General features: G+C 42.1%; 1 protein-coding gene and 1 long non-coding RNA gene across 2 annotated transcripts; both read right to left on the bottom strand.

Annotated features, from left to right (window-relative positions):
- Positions 1-1,165: 1,165 nt before the first annotated feature.
- On the bottom strand, positions 1,166-19,340 carry LOC120559068 (macrophage mannose receptor 1-like). The gene is made up of 7 exons (XM_039800489.1): positions 19,207-19,340; positions 14,478-14,665; positions 11,872-12,091; positions 4,808-5,146; positions 4,411-4,505; positions 1,739-1,870; positions 1,166-1,177 (listed from the first exon to the last, which is right to left on the bottom strand). Exons 1-7 carry the CDS (start codon positions 19,247-19,249, stop codon positions 1,166-1,168), a joined length of 1,029 nt encoding a protein of 342 aa, XP_039656423.1. The 5' UTR covers positions 19,250-19,340.
- Positions 5,730-8,492, bottom strand: LOC120559366. Its single transcript, XR_005639241.1, has 4 exons — positions 8,427-8,492; positions 8,036-8,196; positions 7,788-7,859; positions 5,730-7,669 (listed from the first exon to the last, which is right to left on the bottom strand). It is a non-coding gene; the product is annotated as an uncharacterized LOC120559366 (long non-coding RNA).
- Positions 19,341-20,217: the final 877 nt, after the last annotated feature.

Genomic DNA, 20,217 nt, shown 5'->3' with positions numbered 1-20,217 from the left:
TGTCCGTGTGTGTCTAGTCCATGCTAATGTCCTGTACATGTGTCTCTGTCTTTAGTTGTCTGTATGTGTCTAGCCCATGCTAATGTCCTGTACATGTGTCTCTGTCTTTAGTTGTCTGTGTGTGTCTAGTCCATGCTAATGTCCTGTACATGTGTCTCTGTCTTTAGTTGTCTGTGTTTGTCTAGTCCATGCTAATGTCCTGTACATGTGTCTCTGTCTTTAGTTGTCTGTGTGTGTCTAGTCCATGCTAATGTCCTGTACATGTGTCTCTGTCTTTAGTTGTCTGTATCTATGTTCTGTGTTTCTGCAGAACAGGAACCTGCTGGAAACCAGTTTTTAAACTGAGTGTGGCCCATCTAAACTGTAACTTAATGTTACTTTTAATCGTTTCCTGTATAATTAATTAAATGAATTCGTCTTGTTGTGATTCTTTGGTCTGAACTGGGCTTAAGATGTTCACAATGACAAGAGAGAGAGACAGACAGACAGAGAGAGAGACAGACAGGCAGTATTAAGCAGAAAGCGAGATGATCTACAAAGAGGAAGAGGAGGAGGAGGAAGACTCACAGGGTTCGGGATGAAGGTTTCTTGTTTTTCGGCCACTTCCTCCTCTCAAACACCCTGATACACACACACACACACACACACACACAGATACACACCGTGTTACACACACACACACACCGTTTTACACACACAACACACACACACACACACACACACACACACACACACACACACACACACACACACACACACACACCGTGTTACACACACACACACACACCGTGTACACACACAGACACACACACAACGTGTTACACACACACACACACACAGTGCATACACGCACACACACACACACACACCGTGTCACACACACACACACGCCGTGTTACAATACTAATAATAATCCGGAACTATATTCTCAGAAGGCTTGCTGCAAAACAAATCCACTCCGCCCAAGTAGCAGAATGAATGTAGTTCCCAGTTTGTTTCACGGTTAGAAAGATGGCTGTGTGTCATGTTATGTTATTCTTTGTACTGCAGCTGTGGCCGCATGTTGGGTGTTATTTTGTCACTTATTGAGACAGTAGGCTGGTTGGAACCAGTTACCTGCAGGATCTGTGCTAGAGCTAGGCTAATGCTGGGAAGTCAGACAGCGTTACAGCAGCACCTGGACACGAGAAGGGTATGTATGGATTTGTCTTACTCTGGGGAGTTCACGGTGAATGGCTAAAGTCCCAATAAAATTAAGTGTTCCTTTAATGTTAAAACATCTCCACCACAACCTGAATCAAAAGTCCAGTAAAACATGTGGGTTATATTTCCCCAAAGCTGATAAATCAGATAAATACTAAAGTCTGAAGCCCAAAGTATATTAACTTTATCATCAAATATGAAAAGAAAATCTTCATGTTGAGAAGCTAGAAGCTGTGAATATTTAGTATTTATGCTTCTGATGTCCAAAATCATGACTATGCTAATGTAGCCCCAATATCAGTAAAACATGTTGGTTATATTTCCCCAAGCTGACAAATCAGATAAATACTAAAGTCTTGATTTATTCTAACAACAGTCTAAAGCTCAAATATATTAAGTTTATCACCAAACATAACAAAAAAATGATCAAATCTTCATGTTTGAGAAGCTAGAAGCTGTGAATATTTTTAGTATTTCTGCTTGCAGAGAACCAGACTTTTCTCTGATGAAAGCAGACGCAGCAACTCAACATTACAGCTCCTCCCTCTTCCTCCTCCTCTTGTTGGTCTTCTTGTCTTCCTTGTGGAAGACTTTTCCATCGGCCTGCTTCCTCCAGCTCAGCTTGATGTTGTCGTCCAGCCCCTGGGCCCCTCAGCTTCTGTTTCAGCTGAGACACAAAACCTATCATCACTCACAGAGAGACTCATCACATCCTGCACTGTCAGGCTACATTTACATCGCTGTTGTTGGTTTAAAAGGAATATCTTCTGCTATGTTCCTGTGGTGGCAAATTTAATTTTATCCATTTGTTTAATGATGTTAACCATTAATTTAAAGATTGTTTTAAACCTCCACAAAATCCTGTTCCTTCCTGTGGATTTTAAAGCATCAGAGGGGAAACAGCTGCAGCCCTCAACTATAGCAGAGTAGAGTTATGTTGCTTTAACCAGCCTGAAGCTTCCTCACGTTGTTATCTGTGTTCTTAGATAACAAGTGAAGAAGGCCGATGACTGCTTACGACAGTGAGAACTACGTGTTCTCACTGTCGAACAATAGCAAGGGGGTTGTAAACTAAGGCCCCGTCCACACTACCAAAACGATCTTTTTTACCCGTCCCCCTGGATTCGTTTCAAGAAAAGTTGCGTCCCAAACGAATCCACTTGTAAATGACTCAACACGCTACTTCATATTCCAGGCCTATAGGCGGCTGTTTCTGCTACAGAAATTCACCAAAAACGGAGAAGAAGAGCATTAGTCACTTCACTTCCCATCATGACATGACTAGATTATAACGTTCTCTTAATACATCCGTGGACTATAATACCTTTCACCACCACTGCTCATTTTATAAAGGCTGCCGCAAGAAAACGTGTCTTTGTTTACATTGTATAATTGCTGTTGGATTACTTTTATTTTGCATGATTGCAGCGCTAGTAGCGCTAACGTTAGCTAAACATTCGCGCTGGCGGTCAAACAAACATCAATGATCCATGAATGATGCTTTTTTAATAATCTATCGTTTTCTTGCAGTAGCCTTTCTCGATAAGCCGTGGTAAAAGTTACTATAATCCGTTCAAGGAGTTTATAAGCAGACAGATTAGCTAGCTAGTTGATAAATTGTCTACTTCCACTTTATAAACAGATAGCCATAGCAGCTAACGTTAACGCATTGCCGCGGCTGTAGGCGGTCAGCTACTTTAGCGATGATTAACGTTAGCTACACAGTTAGCAATATATCTTGTGTAGAATCCAGAGGGAAGGGTGAGGGAGCAGAGACACAGTGTTTAGATGAAGTGAGCTGGTGTACCTGGAGATGGGTATGCCCTGGTAACCATGGAGATGGGACATGCTCGCTTAGCTTCAACGAGTTGTGTCGTGCGACGTGGGAGAGGGGTGTAAAAGAGGGGTGTGGCGATGACATCATCGTTACGAATCCGTATTCACCATCCATCTGAAGCCAAACGAGAGCAGTTTTCGGATTTTTTTCACCCTGAGACCTGGTTTCAAAAAGTGCGTTTTCAGGCAGTGCGTTTGCAGGATTCGGTCTGGACGGTCGGCCCAAACGATGCAAAACATGTGCGTTTGCACAAAAAACGTTCGTGGGGGGGGCCCCCTAACTAGAATTGATTATGGTATGTGACCAAATGACAGCACAGAGGATGACGGAGGGAGGATGGCTTTACGATGTTCTTTTCTCCTATATAATGTGTAATGTTTAGACTAGGAGTCAAAAATGCAATTTCAGACGTGCTGATTGTACCTTTGAATCTGTATTCCTCCATTTTGCAAAATATAATAAATGCTCAAAGACCAGACTTTGGTTTAATTCTCAAACAGTCTTTATTCGTTTTCATTCTTATCATTAATATTACTAAACTCTGCTGTGCTTCGGAAAACTTCTAACACATTTCCCCTCTCATTCCCCCTGCTCTGGCATCCCCCTCTCTCTCATTCCCCCTGCTCTGGTGTTTCCCCTTCTCATTCCCCTGCTCTGGTGTTTCCCCTCTCATTCCCCCTGCTCTGGTGTTTCCCCTCTCATTCCCCCTGCTCTGGCGTTTCCCCTCTCATTCCCCCTGCTCCGAGTTCCCCCTCTCATTCCCCCTGCTCTGGTGTTTTCCCCCGTTCCCTGGCGTTCCCCCCTCTCATTCCCCCTGCTCTGGCGTTTCCCCTTCTCATTCCCCCTGCTCTGGTGTTTCCCCCCTCTCATTCCCCCTGCTCTGGTGTTTCCCCCTCTCATTCCCCCTGCTCTGGTGTTTCCCCCTCTCATTCCCCCCTGCTCTGGTGTTTCCCCTTCTCATTCCCCTGCTCTGGTGTTTCCCCTTCTCATTCCCCCTGCTCTGGTGTTTCCCCTTCTCATTCCCCCTGCTCTGGCGTTTCCCCCTCTCATTCCCCCTGCTCTGGTGTTTCCCCTTCTCATTCCCCCTGCTCTGGTGTTTCCCCTTCTCATTTCCCCTGCTCTGGTGTTTCCACCTCTCATTCCCCCTGCTCTGACGTTTCCCCCTCTCATTCCCCCTGCTCTGGCGTCATATATACTTTCTTCTCTTGTTCATACTTTTCTCAGATAGCTGGATTGTATTTGTTAATGTTTCTGGTGGGTTTGGTGTCAGATAGAAGCTGTGAAGATACATAATTAGTCCTAAGTTTCATTTGCATTAAAGAGTCATTTGGTTGTTCTGTTTTAGTATAAAAGTATAAAAAATGATTTACCTGCTTCAACATGGCCTCCATCACAGCAGGGTCAGTCAGATTCAGATTCTTCTTGTTCTCAAACTTCACTTTCATCATCACTTTGTTTGACACCACTTTGTAAAAAGCAAAACAAACTTTATGAGTTCAAACATTTCTGTGTGGATAATAATCAGCATCCTGTTCATTCCTCATCATCAGTTTAAACAATAGATTCAACACTAACTTATCATCTGCAGCTGATCACCACTGCATGCTAACTTTACTAAATATTCCATGGAAATGATCCACATCATCATGTTCACATTTACTCTCCACAACCTGATGTTTTCTCTTGTTTTTGTGTTATTCCCATGTGATGCTAAAGTAAACCTGAATCTAAATGTAAAAGCTGTTTGAATCCCGGGTTAGCACTCACCTGGACCGTAGCAAATGAACGCTCTCTCCATGTCACAGGGCCACTCCTCCCAGGCTCCTGATTGGCTGAAGTCTGCAGCCACACAAGTCTCGTTCCCGTTGTTGTAATCAGGTTGGCCTTTCTTCCAGAAGCTGAATGAGGAGTTACTTCCATCTGACCACTTCCAGGAGTCTCTGAAAAGGCCGATCCAGACCAAGTTTAGTCCAACCACCGCCTGTACCTTCTGGTTCTCTGCCATGTTTCTCACACTGAGCAGGTCTGTGTGGTGAGCTCTGCAGTAGCTCTGGGCTTCAGGCCATGTCATAAAGGTTTTGATGAGGACAAAAGTCACATCTGACCCTGAAAATGAAGCACAGAGAAGTGTAGAAACAGCATAACATACAACCTCCCATCCATCCACATCTGTGATTCATGTCTTTACACTCTCAGAAATAAAGGTACAGAAAAGTAAAAAAAAGGTACAAATGCTCGTCGCTGGGGCAGTACCCCCAATGGGAACAAACTTGTACCATATTAATGGGTACAAAGAAGTACCCCTACAGTTTGTGCCTTTTAGGTACAAATATGTACCCTTGAATATGTTCCTTCAAAGGTACAAATGACGTCGTTAGCGGTGTGGTACCCCGAGGTACAGCAATAGTACCCTTACCATAGGTACAGAATTGTACCCTTTTATACTGTACCTTTTGAGAGACAATTTTGTACCTTAGCAATACATTTGTACCTTAATCCACTGGTACAAAACCGTACCCCAATTAGATAGTACCAATTTGTTCTTGTTAGAGTTACCCCCCAGCGCCGATGCCATTGTACCTATAAAAGTGGCAAAAATGTCCTTGTTAAATAGAAAAGAATGAGAGGAAAAGAAGGCAATGTTTTGTTTTCCCACAATCAATGATTTAAAAGAAGTTAAATTGTACAAAATTCAAATACTAGAAAGTGAATAACTCCCACACACCACAATCTTCATTTGCAATACACTTTAATGACCAAAGTTATAAAGAAAGATACAACATCTAAAGATTAGTCGATACACACCAGTGCTAAAATATTTGTACAATCTGAAGGTGTAATTTTTAAACAGTCTTAAACACTGTATTTCATTGCCACAAAGACAGATCTCCAGGTACCTCATCTGCGTGCTGGCTAAAATACTTTGGAAATATCAGTTTTCCACAAAGAACCCATGTAGTGTCCACATTAAAAATGTATTTCATTCTGAAAAAAAAAAGAGGAATTCTCTCACCATGCAACACATCCACAACAAAAACATCTGCCGACGACTGTACCCAGATCAATAAACCTCATCTACTAAATCTTAATTTCTAAATGCCTTGTTTACATCCTTGTGTATAACAGTGACCCAAGTGCCAAAGAAAAACTTTAACTCTCATGAAGTTGGTCCAACATGTGGGACTTACTCATGCCCATGATGCCTTTAAAAATAATCTTTGTAGCTTCATCCTAAAATACAGGGAGAACACAATTTACTAGAATCTGTTCAGCAAGAAATACTTAGTGATGTAAACTTTCTATTTTGCTTGTTTAAAAAAAAAAAAAAAAGGAGAAATATGAATTTATATTTTATATTAAAGAAAATTGTTTTGATGTCGAAGGAGGTCCTGAACTTCAAGATTTACAGTCCAATGATTTTTTTTTTGAGGAAGCATCAAGAGAGTTCTCTTCTCAGTTCAAATTGAAAGAATACTGTAAATTGAGGTTAGATCCTGACAGTAGAGTAACATATGGGGTACAGTGTAGATGTTACTAAGTCCTTATCTCCAGACATAATGCATGACATGATAGAGGGTGTCATACCTTTAGTTTTGAAACTTGTCCTGTGCCATGTGCATAAAAAAAATATTAGCATACAAGAGAAAAGCTACTGAGAATGAGAATAGGTCAAAATGATAGAGCAAATAAGCCAGCACGGTGGTCTCAAAGACTACTATAATAAGGAGGCATTGCGGGCTCGGCATCTCAGAAATAGTGCATTTTTAGACTTATTCCTTTTTTGATCGCACATCGTATTCCATTGTGCCAATATTGGCGTGTATACCTGTTGTGCCGAGAAATTGTAGATATTGTTCTAGCTCCAACGGTGTGAAGCGAGAATCTCTTTTAGATGTACTTGTGCAAGAATTTTTGACAGAGTTGAAAAGCTGTATTTGGAAATTTTATTACACCAAAATGCCATTATTTAATTCATTATTGAAGATTAAGGTCAATGTTTGGGCCTCTTCATTCTCACTGGTGCATGAAGTTTGAAGCAAACACCAAATTTTTAAGAATATTGCAAGTAATTGTCGTAATTTCATTAATATAGCTTCCACTCTGAGCAACCGTCACCAGTTAAAACAATGCTGGGACTTTTCTTCAAATAATTTAGAGGATTTTGAGAAGGTACCAAGAAGCAGTACTAGCACTCCATTTTGTTCCTTACCACTTACTCTCCAGTGTGCTCTAGAGCAATATTTCACTGATGTTTCTTTAAGTGAAGATAAAGTTATACATGTTTCAGAAGTAACCGTTAACAATGTCAAGTATGCCACACAAGATGTTTTTGTTGTGGATGTGTTGCATGGTGAGAGAATTCCTTTTTTCAAAGTGAAATACACTCCCTTCACATTCATTTTCACAATACATCGCTGGATGAATCAGAGTGTTCTTGTTTTTGGGTTGGTATTCAAGATCAAAAACAAAATAAGAATAAAACGATGAGATCGTTGCTTCCTCTACCTTCATGCCTTCACACACCTCGACCCCGTCTACCTTCAGGGAACAACAGCTACGTCCCCCAAATGTGGACTTCCAGTCTTCTTGGGTCACCTGGACAATTGGGAATGGTGTGTTGGGTTCACCCTGAAGAATACAACAAAGCAGACAGGGATGCAAACACGTTTGGTCAAAAAAGAGAGATAGTCGATGGACACCCCCCAAAAAAAAGAAATCGAAACACTAGAGTGCTAGAGATGCATACCTCTCCAATCATGATGTGATGATCCACACTCATTTTAAAAATGATTGACAGGAGGATCTCTGAAGTCCATTCCTAGAAGAGAATCAAGATAGAAACTTAATTTATCCCGAAGGAAATTTTAGGTATCCAGTAGCTTGCACACACACACACACACACAAAATCTGATTATGCACTTTGAATTGTCTGATTTTTCCTTGCATGCGCTTATCAAAGTGTGAGTACTCTCAAAATAAGCTTTTTGTAGGTACCTTGTAGATTCTCGGTGAGTGCTTCTTCTCTGGCCTCCAAGTACTGTTTAGCTAGTGGAGATTTTCCTTGAGCCAGGGCAAACACTGGGAACTATCTGGTTAAAGCCATCAGTGAAGCCAATGCTCGCTGTGGAGTGTACACGACCCACCTCCTCCAACAGCTGCAGAAAGACAAAGACAAAGACAGACAATTAAGGAATTGACCCCGAGGGAAAGAGGATTACAGAGTATTTAGCAACTATAGTGCAATAAAGGTCACCACACATCAGCTAGTGACATGGTGAAGGAGAGGGTAACAAGGTGGAAGGAAGGTGGGAGACCTAAGACTACCTGTGCTGTGAGTAGCCGTTACGGGACAGTGTGTAGATGGATGTGAGTGCGACAGACCTACCCGTGTTGGGTTGTGTGTTGCTTTGAGTGGAACAGGCCTCTCCGTGTCCAGGCTCCTGCATCTGTCCACTATCTGAAGGAACTTGGCCAGCTTTTTGAAACGAGTCTTTGAATAGATGGTCTAGCATTGAGTCAGTTAAGCCCAGGTGTACCGTCTCTCCATCCACTTCATTTTCTATGGAATAAATAGCACATTGAATTTGATCATTACACATGCATTATGGGTATATAAACAGTAATTGGTTGTCCACATTTTAGAAATTCCCAGATTTAATTGGTACCATAGAGCAGTGTTTCTCAAATAGGGTGCGTGTACCCTTAGGGGTACTTTGGGTTACTGCAGGGAGTACATGAATTTTTAGCAAAAATTCTAATTTAAAAATGTCATGAATAATTCCTAAAATAATTATACTATAGTAATGAATACATTAAGTGATATATTATAAACAACAGAAATGTAGCATTTAAATGTTTGTTTAAATAAGGTTGTTGTTTAGGAAATCTATCACATATTATTCTTCCTCTTTATAGAGACTTTTTTTTCTACCAAAATGTTTTGCACTGGTCGGGTACTTGGCCAAAAACAATTCAGAAGGGGTACAATATTCTAAAAAGTTTGAGAAACACTGCTGTAGAGAACAAGACGCGGGAATTCCACACAACACAGACGCCATCTTCTAACTTAAACTGTTACACAGCTCCACGCGACAAATGGAATCGAACATCATCCACATCATCAACTTAATTAAAATTTACAACACCCGTACACTAAACACTTACATAATGTATTATCTACATAGCTGCAGCACTATTTGGGCATCAACTTAACTTTAACTCAACTTTTCAGTTGAGTACGTTGGCTGTACGAGGGACACGAGCTAGCTAACGATTGCTGTAGCCAACTGTAGCTAGCCAGCTGAATTGACTGGCAAACGTTAGCTAGCTAAGGTCAGCTAACGTTATGCTTTCTTCTTTCAATCTTTCCAACTAGCTACATGTAACGAACGTTAGTGGTAACTTACAAATAAGTCCCGATATAATGTTAGCGTGATCTAACTGTAGCTAACGTTAAGCGTAATTAGCGCATATGTTAACGTTAAGCTAGCTAACGTTACGTTAGCAAATGCTGATCAGCCAACTTTAATCAGCGGGCTGCAAGTGTAACTTTCAAATGTAGCTAGTTACGTTAGCTAACCATTATTACTCACCTCTGAATTTCTGCGCTTCTCCATCTGTCATGGTTAAACCACCTTCTATCAACGTTTGGATCAGCTCATCTGAGGGTAAAGTTGGCAGGGACATTGTTGAGCTGTCAAGCGTCCTGCAGGCTCCAGCGACTGCCGCCAATCCGAATGAAAGAAAGAGGCGTGGCCGTAGAACGCGAATACCGGCGCGAAAAAACTGCCAGTCATAATATTAGACAGACCAACAACGGGACAATTTTAACACACTTTTTCGCAATCTTAATCATCACTAAATTCACTTCTAGGGGTTTTTGGCGAGAAAATGAACCGTTTAGATTTCGAATATAGGCAGTCTTGTGAAAATTGATGCCGAATTGACAATTTGCTTTAAAGTTTTCGGAGTTGAGAAGCCCCGTGAAGTGAGGCGACAGCCAGCAGGCGCATGCCGGGGCCGCTAGCTCGTCGCTCGGCCAGTCTCGGCCCAGAGGACCCCGGGCCAGCTGGAGCTCAGACCGCTCGTTAATAAGAGTATTTTATTTCGCCGTTGATGTATCGTTTGTTTAAATATCACAACACATGTCCATCAATAAAGATCAACGGAACCTGTGGTTAACTGTCTTTTGAGTTATATTAAACTTCACAAGCTGGCCGATCGTCACACACACACACACACACACACACACACACACACACACACACACACACACACACACACACACACACACACACACAAAAAGCGCAGCAGGCAGATGCAGAGGAGAGAGAGATACCTGTTTCGATCATAGACTGTATATATTCTATGGTTTCGATTCGGCAGACTTGTTTACAAATTATGACATAGGCTCTATCTAAATCTAATCTAGCCTATTTACATTGGATTTAGTATTTAGTCTTAGAAAAGCCATGTATAATTAGCTGCTACCCCAGAGGATTGTGTACCCTGTCACTTGAAAGGTACTTCCGCAGGTACCCCACAGGAAGTGTACCCTTTGACTTGAATAAGGTACTTTTTGTACCCTACAGGATGTGTACCGAAAGGTACTTCTTAGTACCCCATGGGAACACGGTAGTACCTTTAATGGTACATTTGTGAATGTTGTACCTTAAAGAACTAGATTGTACCTTCACTATTACTTTATTTATGACAATGTACCTTTTCAAAGGGTACCTATATGTACCTTTCAGCATGCATATTTCATTGTGTACCCTTTTCTTTGGAAAGGTACTTTTTGGTACTCAGCTGGAGACATGTTTGTACCTTTGCTGGCACATTTGTGAAATTTGTACCTTACAAGTACTTAATTGTACCCTCACTGTACCTTTATTTCTGAGAGTGTATAATATAAATCCACTGAGATATAAAAACAAATCAATAAACTAATGAATACATTTATTTACCAACAGTCTCTCCACTTTAATAAATGTAATGTCCTTAAATCTACCAAACAATCTAAAAAATAAGATTATATTGTTGTTTTTTGCATATGAATATTTTCCCAGGATTATTAAACACACATGTTCTGTTTATATTGTAAGATGTGTGCGTGAACATGCACAAGTCAAATTTGACCCGTTTTCAAAGTTTCTTTAGCAGAAATATGGGTTTCATTCAACCAAATTAACCAAAAATAACATGGGTGTTTCCCGATGACACTCTTCCAAACTCCACCCCCACACATACACACATTCATATAAACAGCAGCTGAGAGCTACCTCATGTAATGGATCACATTATTGTGCTTTCCAGCACATGGAAATGCACCCAAACACACACACACACACACACACACACACACACACACACACACACACACACACACACACACAGACACACAGACACACAAACACACAACACACACACACACACAACACACACAAGAAGAGACCTGCAATATATCAAACTATTGTGCTCTCCTGACATACAAATGTACACAGACACACACATGCACAAACACACACACACACACACACACACAACAAACATACACATACAATACACATAACACACACCAACACACACACAACACCGTGTGTGTGCGTACCTATACATGCACAAACACACACACACACACACATTCACTCTCATTCCTGCCGTCTTATTATCTGCTGCTCAGTCAGCTGTGAAGCTCTTTGAACGGCACTAACCTGTGTGAAAGCTGCTTTTCGTCAGAGTGACTGACTGATACTACAGAGGCCTGAATAATGAAAACAAAGAGACAGAGAGAAGCAGAGAAGGGAGACTTCACTAGTTAATATTCTCACCTCTGACATCTGCGCAGACTGTATACGGCCTACTGTTACAATCGTCGTTGAACCAGAGTCCATCAGGACCCATCCCTGTGCAGGTTTTATCACTGTATCGAGCGTCTGGTTGTCCAGACGCCCATTGTCTGAACTCCGTCTCCCCGGGTTTGTAGAAACTTGTGTCCGACAGTGACCACCTCCAGGGGTTGGGGAGATGATACAGTCCTGTCCAGGCTCTCTGAAAGCAATATTTGATTGTGATATAAAGAATTAGACTCTGCTCAAGCTTTTTGTTGAAGACCATATGTTTACCTAATCAGCTGGGAGGAGGTCTCGGGGAAGACCCAGGACTAGGTGGAGTCTTGATACTATCAGTCTGATCCTCTACGACTCCTTCATTCTGTTACCCTCCTTTCTGATGTAGACATACACGCAGAGAGGTCTTTGTTTACGCAAAGTCATGATATCACGTTGTTCAATTAGCTTCTTGAGAACATAGATCTCTGTTGTTGTAAATACCGTTTTGTGGGGCTGCTCCCTCTTAGTCAATTAGTCGACTAATCGGTGGTTTTGGTCTTAGTCAACTTAGATCTCTTTAGTCCATTAGTCATGTCTGATGCTGTTTTCGTGCTGAATGACTTATTTCCAAGAAACGTACGAGCACATCTCTGGTAAACACAAGAATTAAAGTGGTGCTTTTAGCACGACTCTTCGTGGAAAAACTCAGATTTACAGATTTGTCGATTAAATCAACTAATCCATTAGTCGATACAATTGAATGAGTGTTAGTCGACTAAGAAGTTCTTCAGTCTAGCACAGCCCTACAGTGTTGTGATGTTTTAGCATTGTTTTACTGCATTAGTTGTATCTATGTTTCAATGTCTTGTTAGTCTTTCTAACACATTTGTTTCCATCCCTCTGCTGCAGCTCAACAGGGAAACACTATCTGCTGAAGATTAAACTCAAACACTTTAGACTTTAGGGAGTATGCCCATCCGGTCTATGTGTGTTTTGTGGATCTGGAGAAGATGTGTGACCGGGTCCCGCCGGGAGATACTGTGGGAGGTGCTGCAGGAGTATGGGGTGAGGGGGTCCCTTCTCAGGGCCATCCAATCTCTGTACGACCAAAGCGAGAGCTGTGTCCGGGTTCTCGGCAGTAGGTCGGACTCGTTTCAGGTGAGGGTTGGCCTCCGCCAGGGCTGCACCTTGTCACCAATCCTGTTTGTAATATTTATGAGGATATCAAGGTGTAGTCAGGGGTGGGGAGGGGTTGCAGTTCGGTGGGCTGGGGATTTCATCGCTGCTCTTTCCAGAGACTACTAAACAGCTTCTATCCAACAGCCATAAGTGCATTGAATAATGCTGCTAAAGTATAGTTCCTACCACTAATCTACCTCAATAGGGCTATGTGCAATTTTTAAATGTGGATGCCTGTGTGTCTCCCATGTGTTTTTATCATTAATATAATATGTTTGCAGTAGTAGCTTTTTTTTTTTTACTTTGTATTTATTATGGTATATATTACCTCATAGATGTTTGGCACTGACAAGGACTGCACTTAATTTTGTTGTATCTGTAACAATGACAATAAAGATATTCTATTCTATGTGGTCCTGATGGCATCATCGGCCTGTGACCTTCAGCACTCACTGGATCGGTTCGCAGCCGAGTGTGAAGCGTCTCAGGTCTAAATCTGAGGCCATGGTTCTCAGCAGGAAACCGATGGAGTGCCTACTCCAGGTAGGGAATGAGTCCTTACCCCAAGTGAAGGAGTTCAGATACCTTGGGGTCTTGTTTGCGAGTCAGGGGACAATGGAGCGGGAGATTGGTCGGAGAATCAGCGCAGCGGGTGCGGTATTACACTCACTTTATCGCACCGTTGTTACGACAAGAGAGCTGAGCCAGAAGGCAAAGCTCTTGATGTACCGGTCACTTCCATGTCATTCCCCCTCTCTCTCTCCTTTCATGTCTTCATCATGAAATAAAGACCTAAAAATGCCCCAAAATATAATCCTACCCTCACCCATGGTCATGACTGAAAGAACGAGATTAAGGGTACAACCGGCCAAATGGGTTTCCTCAGGAGGCTGGCATCTCCCTTAGAGATAGGGGTGAGAAGCTCAGTCACTTGAGGAGCCAGTTGAGGTGCTTCGGGCATCTGATAAGGATGCCCCCTGGGCGCCTCCCTAGGGAGGTGTTCCAGGCACATCCAGCTGGGAGGAGGCCTCGGGGAAGACCCAGGACTAGGTGGAGGTCTCGGGGAAGACCGAGGACTAGGTGGAGGCCCATCCAGCTGGGAGTAGGTCTTGGGGAAGACCCAGGACTAGGTGGAGGGATTATATCTCCAACCTGGCCTGGGAACGCCTCTGGTTCCCCCAGTCAGAGCTGGTTAATGTGGCTCGGGAAAGGGAAGTTTTGGGGTCTCCTGCTGTAGCTGCTGCCCCCCACGACCCAACCCCGGATAAGTGGACGAAGATGGATGGACTTCAGACTTCTACTCTACTACATTTCAAAGATGAATATTCTACTTTTTACTGCTCTACATTTAGTAATTAGTTACTATGGAGGGTTTCAAACCTTGTGTCAGAAAGACTTTGAGATGAAAGAGAGAAAAGTGAACTCACGTAGCTGTTGTTGGAGTAGAACATGTCTAAATCTGCCGTGTTGTTCAGGATCTTCATAACCTCCATGCTGTCTACAGTGACCAGGTCTTTGTGCTTCTCTCTGCAGTATCTTTGGGCTTCAGTAAAGTTATTTCTGTCATAAACAAAGTAGTACTGAAGTCCAGCAGCTGATGAGACAGCACTCAGCCCTGTAGGGACACACACACGAGCAGATTTAATACTGTATACTATATTAATGCACCATTTTATATTTCAGTTACACCAACAACCAGTGAGTTGCTGGTGTTAGAGTGCCTCTGTGTGTGTGTGTGTGTGTGTGTGTGTGTGCGTGTGTGTATGTATGTGTGTGTGGTTTTCTTTAACTGTAATCGTGGGGTCCATAAACCGGGAGTCCAGTATACTGGTGGGGTCCCGACAGCTTTGTGGGGCCAAAATGCTGGACTCCACAAATTTAAAGGGCTGTTTGAGGGTTAAGACTTGGTTTTAGGATTAGGGATAGAATTAGGTTATGGTTAGGGTGAGGGTTAGGGTTAAGGTTAGGCATTTAGTTGTGATGGTTATGGTTAGGGTAAGGGTTAAGGATAGGCATTTAGTTGTGATGGTTAAGGTTAGGGTAAGGGTTAAGGATAGGCATTTAGTTGTGATGGTTAAGGTTAAGGTAGGGTTAGGGGTTAGGGTTAGGGAATGCATTATGTCAATGATGGGTCCTCACAAAGATAGTGAAACAGACCTGTGTGTCTGTGTCTGTGTGTTTATGCTTGTGTGTGTGTGTTTGTGTGTCTGTGTATGTGTGAGTGTGTGTGTGTATGTGTGAATGTGTGCCTGTTTGTGTATGTGTGTCTGTTTGTGTTTGTGTGTCTGTTTGTGTTTGTGTGTGTGTGTGTCTGTGTGAATGTGTGCCTGTTTGTGTATGTGTGTCTGTTTGTGTTTGTGTGTGTGTGTCTGTGTGAATGTGTGCCTGTTTGTGTATGTGTGTCTGTTTGTGTTTGTGTGTGTAGGTGTGTCTGTGTGTGTGTGTTTCTGTGTGTTTGTGTGTCTCTCTGTGTCTCTGTCTCTGTGTGTGTCTGTGTGTGTCTGTGTATGTGTGAGTGTGTGTGTGTGTATGTGTGTCTGTTTGTGATTGTGTGTGTGTGTGTGTGTCTGTGTGTATGTGTTTGTGTATTTGTGTGTCTCTCTGTGTGTCTCTGTATGTTTGTGTGTGTGTGTGTGTGTCTGTGCATGTGTCTGTGTTTGTGTGTTTGTGTGTGTGTGTCTCTGTGTCTGTGTGTGTCTGTGTGTTTTTGTTTGTGTGTATATGTGTTTGTCTGTGTGTGTGTATCTGTGTATGTGTGAGTGTGTGTGTATGTGTGTGTCTGTGTGTCTGTGTGTGTATGTGTGTCTGTTTGTGTTTGTGTGTGTGTCTGTGTCTGTGTGTGCGTGTGTGTTTGTGTGTGTGTATGTGTTTGTGTGTCTCCCGGTGTGTCTCTGTCTGTTTGTGTGTGTGTGTGTCTCTCTGTGTCTGTGTGTGTCTGTGTATGTGTGTCTGTGAGTGCCTCTCTCTGTGTGTGTGTGTGTGTGTGTGTGTGTGTGTGTGTGTATATTTGTGTGTCTGTGTGTGTGTGTGTGACTGTATGCCTGTGTGTGTGTGTGTGTTTGTATGTGTCTGTGTGTGTGTGTGTGTTTGTGTTGTGTGTTATGTAAATGATGTGTCCCCACAAAGATAGTGCCACAAACCTGTGTGTGTCTGTGTGTGTGTGTGTGTGTGTGTGTGTGTGTGTGTGTGTAGTTATGATGGTTAAGGTTAGGGTAAGTGGCTAGGGAGTGCATTATGTAAATGATGGGTCCCCACAAAGATAGTGCCACAAACCTGTGTGTGTCTGTGTGTGTCTGTGTGTCTGTATGTGTGTGTGTGTTTGTGTGTGTGTCTGTCTGTGTGTATGTGTGTCTGTGTGTGTGTGTCTGTGCTGTGTGTGATTTGTATGTCTGTGTGTGGTTGTTTTGTGTGTGTCTGTGTGAGTGTATGTGTGTCTGTTTGTGTTTGTGTGCATGTGTGTCTGTGTCTGTCTGTGCGTGAATGTGTAACTGTTTGTGTGTGTGTGTGTGTGTCTGTGTGTGTATGTGCGTCTGTTTGTGTTTGTGTGTGTGTGTGTGTATGTCTGTGTGTGTGTGTTTGTGTCTGTGTGTGTTTGTGTATGTGTGTGTGTCTGTGTGTGTGTGTCTGTTGGTGTGTGTTTGTGTGTGTTTGTGTGTCTCTCTCTGTGTGTATGTGTGTGTGTGTCTGTCAGTTCCTCTGTGTGTGTCTGTGTGTGTGCGTGTGTGTTTTTGTTTGTGTTATATGTGTGTGTGTGTGTCTGTGTATGTGTGAGTGTGTGTGTGTATGTGTGTGTGTGTCTGTGTGTCTGTGTGTGTATGTGTGTCTGTGTTTGTGTGTGTGTGTCTCTCTGTTTCTGTGTATGCGTGTGTGTGTGTGTCTGTGAGTGCCTCTGTGTGTGTGTTTGTGTATGTGCATGTGCGTGTGTGTTTTTGTTTGTGTGTATATGCGTGTGTGTGTGTGTGTGTGTATGTGTTTGTGTGTCTGTGTGTGTGTGTGGTTGTGTGTGTGCCTTTGTATGTGTGCCTGTGTGTGTGTTGCGTGTGTGTATGTTTGTGTGTTTGTGTGTCTCTCTATGTGTCTCTGTCTGTTTGTGTGTGTGTGTCTCTCTGTGCCTGTGTCTGTGTGTGTGTGTGTGTTTGTGTGTCTGTGTGTGTGTGTACGTGTGTATGTGTATGTGTGTTTTTCTGTGTTTTTGTGTGTCTCTGTCTGTGTGTGTGTGTCTCTGTGCCTGTGTCTGTGTGTGTGTGTTTGTGTGTCTGGGTGTGTCTCTTGTGATGTGATATTATTATGTGTCTATGTGTTTGTGTGTCTGTGTATCTGTTGTGTTTATGTTGTGTGTTTGTGTGTGTCTGTGTTTGTGTCTGTGTGTCTGTTGTGTTTATGTCTGTGTGTGTTTGTGTGTCTCTGTGTGTGTGTGTGCGTGTGTGTTTTTGTTTGTGTGTATATGTGTGTCTGTGTGTGTGTGTGTCATTGTATGTGTGTGTCTGTGTGTGTGTGTGTGTCTGTGTTTGTGTGTGTGTGTGTCTGTGTGTATGTGTGTGTCTCTCTGTGTCTGTGTGTGTCGGTGTATGTGTGTGTGTGTGTCTGTGAGTGCTTCTGTGTGTGTGTGTGTGTGTGTGTTTATGTTTGTCTGTGTGTGTATGTGTGTGTGTGTGTCTGTGTGTGTATGTGTGTCTGTTTGTGTTAGTGTGTGTCTGTGTGTATGTGTGTTTGTGTCTGTGTGTTTTGTGTTTTTTTTGTTTTTTGTGTGTGTGTTTGTGTGTGTTTGTGTGTCTCTGTGTGTGTGTGTGTGTCTGTATGTGTGTGTGTGTGTCTGTGTGTGCTTCTGTGTGTGTGTGTCTCTGTGCCTGTGTCTGTGTGTGTGTGTTTATGTTTGTCTGTGTGTGTGTATGTGTGTGTGTGTATGTGTGTCTGTTTGTGTTTGTGTGTGTGTGTGTCTGTGTGTTTGTGTCTGTGTGTGTTTGTGTATGTGTGTGTGTGTGTGTGTGTGTGTTTGTGTGTGTTTGTGTGTCTCTGTGTGTGTGTGTGTCTCTGTCTGTGTGTGTGTGTCTCTGTGTCTGTGTGTGTGTGTGTGTGTGTGAACGTGTGTGTTTTTGTTTATGTGTATATATGTGTGTGTCTGTGTGTGTGTGTGTGTCTGTATGTGTGAGTCTGTGTGTATGTGTGTGTGTGTGTCTGTATGTGTGAGTCTGTGCGTGTATGTGTGTGTGTGTGTGTGTCTGTGTGTGTTGTGTGTCTGTGTGTTTGTGTCTGTGTGTGTGTGTGTGTCTCTCTGTGTCTGTGTGTGTCTGTTTATGTCTGTGTGTGTGTGTCTGTGAGTGCCACTGTGTGTGTGTATGTGCGTGTGTGTTTTTGTTTGTGTGTATATGTGTGTGTCTGTGTGTGTGAGTGTGTGTGTATGTGTTTGTGTGTTTGTGTGTCTCTCTGTGTGTCTCTGTCTGTTTGTGTGTGTGTGTGTTTCTGTGTCTGTGTGTGTCTGTGTATGTGTGTGTGTGTGTGTGTGTCTTTGTGTGCCTCTCTGTGTGTGTGTGTGTGTGTGTGTGTGTGTGTTTGTTTTTGTGTGTATGTGTGTGTGTTCGGTGTGTGTGTGTCTCTGTGTTCTCTGTCTGTTTGTGTGTGTGTGTGTGTGACTCTGTGTCTGTGTGTCAGTGCATGTGTGTGTGTATGTCTGTGAGTGCCTCTGTGTGTATGTGTCTCTTTGTGTATGTATGTGTCTCTGTGTGTGTGTGTGTGTGTGTGTGTGTGTGTGTCTGGTGTTCAGGTGTAACAGCTGATATATTTTTTAATCAAATCTTTTCTTTCCTTTTTAAATCAGTTGGAGAATCCCTGACTCTACTCACTAATTAATGCAAATAATCATTTTACATTAAAGTTAGACTGTACATACACAAAGAGACATGTTTTATACATATACTACATAAATACACACAGGGACATGTTATATACAAATACTACATAATACACACACAGAGAGACATGTTATATACAAATGCTACATAATATACATAATATACATAAACTACAGAAGAGGATTAGGGCCACATCATCATTTGATTTGACTTCCGAGATTAAAGTCAGAACTCAAACATTTATATTTCACATGAACATAAACATGTGAATAACTATTATTATTATTAAATCTATATGAAGCCTTACCTGCCCCAGCGATGATGATGATGGTCAGAAGAAGTCTCTCCATCCTCGTCTCTCCTCTGGTCCTCTCCGTCTGGGTCTGACTGCAGATGAGCAGCTGGTGAACTGACTTTCTCCGTTATTCATTAACCTCCTTACTGCTCTCTCATGCAAAGATGTTCCCGGGAACCATACATTGTGTATCAAGTTTATAGGCCAACATGACGTGTCTACATGTTTGTTTATTCTGAACTGAATAGAGTTTATTCATTTCTATTTTTGACGTTTGGTTTTATGGTTCCAACATGACATGGCGATCCTCATGTCTGACTGCGCAGCACAACGGCTGAGAACACGTGATGGAGGAGTAGTAGTTTTTATTTTTGTTGACATATTTTTTTAACTTTCTTTGTCACATTTTTCTGATGTTTTTTGTTGACATTTTAGCTTCTTTTTTATTTTTTTCTTTTACTTTTTGTTCCTTGTTTTTGACGTTTTTGTCTTTTTTTCAGTCTTTTTTTCATTTTAAAAGAAATGATGTAAACTGGCTGCTAAATGTGAGACACTCAGGAGAAGCAACTAAGATACTTTTATTTGACTTAACCCTGGTGTTGTCTTCCCGTAGCATCGTCCTCGGTCAAAACTGAAAATCTACACTTTTCTGGCATTGCTGTCTCTTTTCGTCCTTTTTTATTCAATGTTTTTGGGCTTTTTTGATGTTCAGCGCTTCTTTTCACTACCATGTATAAACACCACCAACACCAACTCATAATTAGTTTTACACTTATTCCTTACTTTTGGAATTCATGGTCAATAAAAAATCTCATTTATAGGAAATTATACCTAATTCTTGAGTTAAAAAAGCTGAAATGATGAATTATTAATATTAATGGAAGGATAATCACAGAAGGGTCAACGTTCAGTTCAGATTTTTTTTCAAATGCTAAAAAAATTAAATAAAAAACCCCAAATTCAATGAAAGTAGAGATCCAATCTTTTGTTGAACTTGCAAAGCGCGTTGTGTGTCCATGTTGT

This window comes from Perca fluviatilis, chromosome 5 (assembly GCF_010015445.1).
Source record: "Perca fluviatilis chromosome 5, GENO_Pfluv_1.0, whole genome shotgun sequence".
In the NCBI taxonomy this organism is placed as follows: domain Eukaryota; kingdom Metazoa; phylum Chordata; class Actinopteri; order Perciformes; family Percidae; genus Perca; species Perca fluviatilis.
This window is presented reverse-complemented; position numbering and strand designations above follow the sequence as displayed.